The sequence below is a fragment of the Zea mays genome, chromosome 4 (genome assembly GCF_902167145.1).
Source record: "Zea mays cultivar B73 chromosome 4, Zm-B73-REFERENCE-NAM-5.0, whole genome shotgun sequence".
In the NCBI taxonomy this organism is placed as follows: domain Eukaryota; kingdom Viridiplantae; phylum Streptophyta; class Magnoliopsida; order Poales; family Poaceae; genus Zea; species Zea mays.
The window spans coordinates 193,166,037-193,173,474 of NC_050099.1; the positions used below are offsets into that span (position 1 = coordinate 193,166,037).

The following is a 7,438-nucleotide window of genomic DNA, read 5'->3' on the forward strand; positions in this document are numbered from 1 at the left end:
AGAACTTTGAAAAGGATTTACAAAAGAATTTGCAAAAACAAAACATGTGGTGCAAGCGTGGTCCAAAATGTCAAAAATTAAAGAAACAATCCATGCATAGTTTATAAGTATTTATATTGGCTCAAATTCCAAGTAACCTCTGCACTTACATTATGTAAACTAGTTCAATTATGCACTTCTATACTTGCTTTGGTTTGTGTTGGCATCAATCACCAAAAAGAGGGAGATTGAAAGGGAATTAGGCTTACACCTAGTTCCTAATTGATTTTGGTGGTTGAATTGCCCAACACAAATAATTGGACTAACTAGTTTGCTCTAGTCTATAAGTTACACAGGTGCAAAAGGTTCACACTTAAGCCAATAAAAAGACCAAGAAATGGGTTCAACAAAAAGAGCAAGGGATAACCGAAGGCAGCCCTGGTCTGGCGCACCGGACTGTCCGGTGTGCCACCGGACAGTGTCCGGTGCACCAGGGGACTCCAAGTCAAACTTCGCACCTTCGGGAATTTTCAGAGGCGCTTCGCTATAATTCACCGGACTTGTCCGGTGCACACCGGACAGTGTCCGGTGCTCCAGAGGAGAGCGACTCTGAACTCGCCAGCTTCGAATTTCAGCTCCGCTATAATTCACCGGACATGTCCGGTGCACACCGGACTGTCCGGTGCACACCGGACTGTCCGGTGAGCCAGCGGAGCAACGGCTACTTCGCGCCAACGGTCGACTGCAACGCATTAAATACGCGCCAGCGCGCGCAGAGGAGCAGAGCACGCGCGGGTGGCACACCGGATAGTCTACAGGACTTGTCCGGTGCACCACCGGACAGCCAGGCGGGCCCACACGTCAGAGCTCCAATGGTCAGAACCCAACGGCCAGGTGACGTGGCTGGCGCACCGGACACTATCCGGTGGCGCACCGGACACTGTCCGGTGGCGCACCGGACTGTCCGGTGCGCCATGCGACAGCAGCCTCCACCAAACAGCTAGCTTGGTGGTTGGGGTTATAAATACCCCCAACCACCCCACATTCAAGTCATCCAAGTTTTCCACCTTCCAACTACTTACAAGAGCTCTAGCATTCAATTCTAGACACACTCAAGAGATCAAATCCTCTCCCAATTCCGCACAAAGCCTTAGTGACTAGTGAGAGAGATTTGTTGTGTTCTTTTGAGCTCTTGCGCTTGGATTGCTTCTTTTCTTTCTCAATCTTTCTTGAGATCAAACTCACTTGTAATTGAGGCAAGAGACACCAATTGTGTGGTGGTCCTTGCGGGAACTTTGTGTTCCAATTGTTTGAGAAGAAGAAGCTCACTCGGTCCGAGGGACCGTTTGAGAGAGGGAAAGGGTTAAAAGAGACCTGGTCTTTGTGACCACCTCAACAAGGAGTAGGTTTGCAAGAACCGAACCTCGGTAAAACAAATCCGCGTGTCACACTCTTTATTCGCTTGCGATTTGTTTTGCACCCTCTCTCTCGGACTCGATTGTATTTCTAACGCTAACCCGGCTTGTAGTTGTGATTAACTTTGTAAATTTCAGTTTCGCCCTATTCACCCCCCTCTAGGTGACTTTCAGTACCTGTGTCGTGCTTTTTTGTGCTTCGGGCCGGTCCATCAAGCCCAACCAAAATGTACACCTATGTTCAACCATACTTCCAGTGTCGTACGGGTACGAAGTATACATGTCCAAACTAGGCCAACCCAGCGGATGACACGTGGCTCGGCACGTTGTGGGCCAGCACAAGTACGACACGACCTGTTAATCGTGTCGTGCTTGGCCGTTGTGCCGTACGACGTGCTGACCCGGGCACGACCCAGTTATTTTTTTATCTATTTACCAATACATATCTACTCAACTCAATACGTGCGTCGGCGGCAAGCTCAGGCGAGAGAATTTCCAAGCTAACAGAATGGAAAGAATTATCCCTTTCAGGGCTTGTTTGGGTAATCTTGGATTGGAGTGGATTGAAGTGGTATAAGGTGTGTTGAAGTGTAATATGAACTAATTTCCCTTTCAATCCCTAAAATACACCTCAATCCACTTCAATCCCTCTTTATCCAAACAAGGCCTCATGGTGAACTTTCTATAGACTCCCCTCTTAATACTATACTACCAAGCCCTCTCGGATGAGTCGAGTCTAAAACGGATTAGACAAAAAAAACGATCCGGAAAAGGAAAAAGAAAGAGGTTATTAATATATTAGGAACAACTATATTGGTTCAAACACAAATAAACATTGGTTTAGTTGGTTAGAGAGGTGCACCAAAGTGTTTGAACCTTTCCACCATGGATTAAACCTTGGCGGAGCCATGTTTTAGATTATTTTTTCTCAATTTTCATCTCAACACGATAGGTTTTATCGTGTCACGGGCCAGCCTGCACGACTTTTATTCACCTTGTCGTGTTTGGACCTAAGAGCCGATACGGTAGGCATACGACTCGTGAACTAAGCGGGCCTATGTGGGCTCGTGCGGTCGTGCCGAGCGGACCTGGCCCGCCCATTTGGACACGGAGTATGCTTCCTCGCTGGCTCGCTGCTCACCTATTTCATGTAGGGGGTAGGTCTTGGGTCTCTTGGCTCCTCCATTTCACTCGTATTCTATCAGCTAGCTACCCACTGTCGCCAACTCGCCGCAACAAAGAACCACCATCATGCACCTGCTGATGCTCCCTTGGCTCGCCTTCGGCCACATCGTGCCGTTCGTGCAGCTGGCGCGGAGGCTGCTGTCCTCCACCTCCTCCTCCGTCCGCGTCACGTTCCTCACGGCCGCTGGCAACGTCCCGCGCGTCGAGGCCATGCTGTCCTCTCCCTCGTCCACCGGCGAGGCGGCCGTCGTCGTGCCGCTGCGCCTGCCCCACGTGCCGGGGCTGCCCGAGGACGCCGCCAGCACGGCGGACCTCTCGCCCGAGGGCGCCGAGCTTCTTAAGGCCGCGCTGGACGCTGCCCGGCCGCAGGTGGCCGCGCTGCTGGCCGAGCTCCGCCCGGACGCCGTGCTGCTCGACTTCGCCACCCCGTGGGCCGCCGAGGACGCCGCGGCGCTGGGCGCCAAGTCGCTCCGGTTCAGCGTCTTCTCCGCCGTCGCAGGCGCCTACCTCTCCGTCCCCGCGCGCCGCCCCGACGCGGCGGGCCAGCTGCCGTCGGCGCGCGACCTCATGTCCGCCCCTGCCGGCTTCCCCGGCTCCTCCCCGCTCGCCGCCGCCGGCGTCCCGGCGTACCAGGCAGCCGACTTCACCTACATGTTCACCAGCTTCGGCGGCCAGCCCTGCGTCCACGAACGCGTGGTGGCCGGCATCCGGGCCTGCGACGGCCTCGTGCTCAAGACCTGCGCCGAGATGGAGGGTGCCTACATCGACTACCTCGCCGCGCAGTTTCGCAAGCCCGTGCTCGTGGCGGGGCCGCTGGTGCCTGGCCCGCCGGCGGGAGATCTCGACGACCACTGGGCCACCTGGTTGTCCGCGTTCCCGGACGGCGCCGTCGTCTTCGCCTCGTTCGGCAGCGAGACGTTCCTGCCGCCAGCCGCGGCCACGGAGCTGCTCCTGGGGCTCGAGGCCACGGGTCGCCCGTTCCTCGCCGTGCTCAACTCCCCGGACGGCGCCGTCCCGCCGCCGGGGTTCGCGGAGAGGGTGTCGGGGAGAGGGCTCGTTCATGCCGGGTGGGTGCCGCAGCAGCACATCCTGCGCCACCGGAGCGTGGGGTGCTACCTCACCCACGCCGGCTTCAGCTCCGTCGTGGAGGGCCTCGTCGCCGGCTGCCGCCTCGTACTGCTGCCCATGAAGGGCGACCAGTTCCTCAACGCGGCGCTGTTCGCGCGCGAGCTCCGCGTGGGCGTGGAGGTGGCGCGCCGCGACGACGACGGCTGGTTCGGGCGCCAGGACGTGTGCGACGCGATCGCCGCAGCGGTGGCGGACGTGGGGGAAAGGGACGCCAGGAAGTGGGCCGACTTTTTGACGGACGACGGCGTGCAAGGGAGGTTCGCCGACGAGTTCGTCCGGCAGCTCAGGGAGCTCGTCGGCGCGGCCTCCAGTTGATTTGAGCGCTCGACGACGTTTCTCGTGGAACACGCGGCAAGTGCGATTATTGAAGAAATAATTCCACCCACCTATTTATTTGTACATTAATAACATTGCCCACCCACCTGTACTGTATCATTATTGAAGAAATAATTCCAGCCATGGATATTGCACATTTGCACTTGTTCAAACATCCTAATTCCTACGAATCTTGAAGATGAGGTTGCGTGCTCTTTTCTACTCTGTTGCCACTTTGAACGCTATGTTCATGCTGCCAGCAATTCATATTAAAGCCATTTGTTCAATGTTCAAACTTAATCTATAGAAACAAAATACTGTATAAGTAGTTGTAATCCATATGAACAAAATACTGTAATACTGTATAAACAGAAGAAACCGGTACAGATTAAAACCAAGAACAAAATATTGTAATATTGTAGAAACAGAAGAAGCCGGTACAAATTAAAACCAAGCAAACAGACTATCACGAGAGGTCTGATAGGATATCATTAGGTTAAAGATTTGAGCTTATAGATTATATAACCTGAATTATATATGAGATTAAAAAAATCTAGACCATATAATCTAGATTAAATAATCTGGGTATAGATGTTTAGCAACCAAGCTTATCGGAACTGTAGTTATTTATTTTAGTCATATGTTGCGTGACAGGAGCAATAAAAAATAGATGAAATGTTTTTGTGTGAGAACTGGTGTCGGTGTTTCGAACCTTTATTGTGCACGTTCTGGGCTCCGGAGGGTGTGCGCGGTGGGCATAAAGTTTATAATAGTTCGGACATAGCGTCCCTACTTCCAGTCATCGGCGGCTTACGCTATCGGCACCATTGATGATCAAAACTTGTAGTAGGGGTTACAAGCGTCCGAGAGAGAGAGGAGAGGCTCCCAAGTCTCTTTATCGGGGTGGAGGTGGAGCTTACAAGCTACAGAGTGGAGTCCTAGCTAAGTTTTGACTTGGCAGCGGGGCTCTGGCGTCCTGGTCTTCGTCGGCGCTCCTCCTTCTCTTGTTCGTCCAGGGTTCATCCTTGTGGGTTTGGTTCCGTCTAAACATCGTCTGGCTACCATTGGAGGCGTCCCCTTGCCTAGAGGTCAACCCCTCCCTTTTATAGGTCAGGAGAGGGGTCGGCCAACGGTGGCTTCCCTAGGAAGGAGCCATCATGCAAGGGTAAAATCAGCGTTCTACCCGGGGTAAAGCCACGCGTACCCATGGGACTAGGGTTGTCTTGTTGTCTTGTATTTACTACGATGGGCGGTGCGGGGCTGCGAGGGTCCCAGGCACCATCATTTAGGCTATGCCGACCCCTGGCCTTCGTAGCCTAGGGCTCGGCGCGACCCATCATGTTGCGCCCTGCCAAAGCTCTACGCACTCGAGCCTAGCCTGATAGGTCATGAGTGCGCCATAGGACGAGGGCGCGCGGACCATAAATGCACCACAGTCCGGGGGACTCATAGGACATGAGTGCTATACGACTCGAGGGTTCGTAGGAAGTGGACCGGTGTCCGCGCAGTGGCTCGACGCCAAGCGTGGTTGATACGGCCAGTTATTTACAGCAGGTCAGTCCAGGGCCGGGCGCGAGATCCACTCGAGTATTTCCCTTTCGACACGCCTGGTCCTCCTGTCAGGTTCCGCCACGCCCGACCCTTGGCTCATTGCCGTGGGGTTTGACAGGAGGTGAATTCTTTCAGGGTTGACGTATCCACCTCTTTCGGCCACTAATGGCCCCCAATGACCAAAGGCTCTTTCCTTAGTACGCTCACTGACTGGCGGGTCCCAATAACCAAGGATCATTTCACAACAAGTGGATATAATGGATAGTTTCTCCTGAAGTTGTCATGGGTAGTGGGTCTTTTTACCAAATAAGTTTGAATAAGCTTCTGTTGAGAAGTTTATGGTATTATGATTATATGGCCTCCAGATTTATAAGTTGAATTATATAATCCAGACATATTATAAGCTAAAACAAGCATGTCCGAAGTCGTGTGTACTGATCACTAAACACGACGGTGGTAGCCTTCCCTTCACTAACTGCATAGAAATAGATCGAATCTTGATGTATGTCTCGAGAAAGGAGTACGTCCAGCGTTTGTTCGCGTGCCATCCATGTTGCTTATTTTTGTATAGGCTGTGTCAAAGGCACCAAAACTAACAGGTTGTTGCACTCCCGGGAAGAGCGCGAATAAGGTGTCCAAACTCGGTCCTTACATGGTCATATGAAAACAACTCAACACTCTCCCCTTGATCTCATACTTACCTATACTTGAAACTTGATTTCTCCACTAACGAAGGCAAGTCGAGAATGGTTTGTGTTGGCACCGATCCGGGCGCCAATCACCGTGATGAGAACCGGTGGCGGTGCTCTCTACGGATGCGTGGACGGTCCATGACCTGGCGCAGAGGCTAGGGTCCTGCCTAACGAGCTGGACGGTGCGCGCCTAGTGGTCGGAGAGTCCGCGTGTGCGCAGGGGTAGCAGAGTATGCCGATGATGCCTGGATCTCGCTCCTAGGAGGGACCCTGTTAGGGAGGAGATATCCTATGGTGTGTCTTGGGATCGGTAGGCCACCCAAGACGCCTCTAAACGATGTAGAGCCGGAGAGAGGTGAATATTAGAGAGAAGGATCTAATTTATTGTCTACTCCTAGGGCAAAATGTAAAAAACTAGATGTATATTGATTGATTGATTGATTATTGGGGTTCTAGGCGACCGTAGCCCTTCATATATATAGGGGGGTCTGGACCCGTTACAAGTCGATTCCCAAGTTAATCTCGTAGATTTAGCTAACAAGTCCCGCAAGAAACTCGGAACCCTAATTGATTCTATGCACGCGCGGACCATCCGGACCGCGGACGTACGACCTATAGGGCAAGATCGTCTGCTCAGTCAAATTGGTGTTCAACATATGTCCCCTGCCTTTTGACGGAGCTGAGCGAACCAAAAGCACTAACACAGGCTGAAAACTAACTCGATGTGATCACATCGGTTTTCTTAGGCATCTTGCCACATACTAGGATGGTACTGTTTGAGGAAACACCCATTTAGTGACTTGGGCAAGTCTTCGCCTTATAATGTTTGCAACAAGTAGTCGTTACCCGACATTACCCGTATGATCTTGTAAGGGCCTTCCCAGCTTGGTGACCACTTTCCAAACTTTCGGTCTCTGCTCCTTCATGGCAAGATGGTCTTCCATACCAGGTCTCCTACCGGGAATGACTTAGCCTTGACCTTCTTGTTGTAAGCTTTTGCGACCATGATCTTGTCCTTTTCTATTTCTCCCAGAGCTATCATTCTCTTGCCGGTCACTTTATCTATATTGTCCATCATTGAATTATAATAATCACCGACAGTTAGATCATATTGTCTAGCGAACCTGACAACATTTAAACTTATCTCTACAGGCAACACTGCTTCCTGCCCAT

General features: G+C 52.2%; 1 protein-coding gene across 1 annotated transcript; it reads left to right on the forward strand.

Annotated features, from left to right (window-relative positions):
* The first annotated feature begins 2,584 nt into the window (after positions 1-2,584).
* On the forward strand, positions 2,585-4,178 carry LOC100192114 (Anthocyanidin 3-O-glucoside 2'''-O-xylosyltransferase). The gene has a single exon (NM_001137537.1). It carries the CDS (start codon positions 2,646-2,648, stop codon positions 4,020-4,022), a length of 1,377 nt encoding a protein of 458 aa, NP_001131009.1. The 5' UTR covers positions 2,585-2,645; the 3' UTR covers positions 4,023-4,178.
* The last annotated feature ends 3,260 nt before the right edge of the window (positions 4,179-7,438 follow it).

Excerpts from the sequence above, each read along its gene's own strand:
- LOC100192114 (NM_001137537.1), top strand. The coding sequence starts at position 2,646 with ATGCACCTGCTGATGCTCCCTTGGCTCGCCTTCGGCCACATCGTGCCG.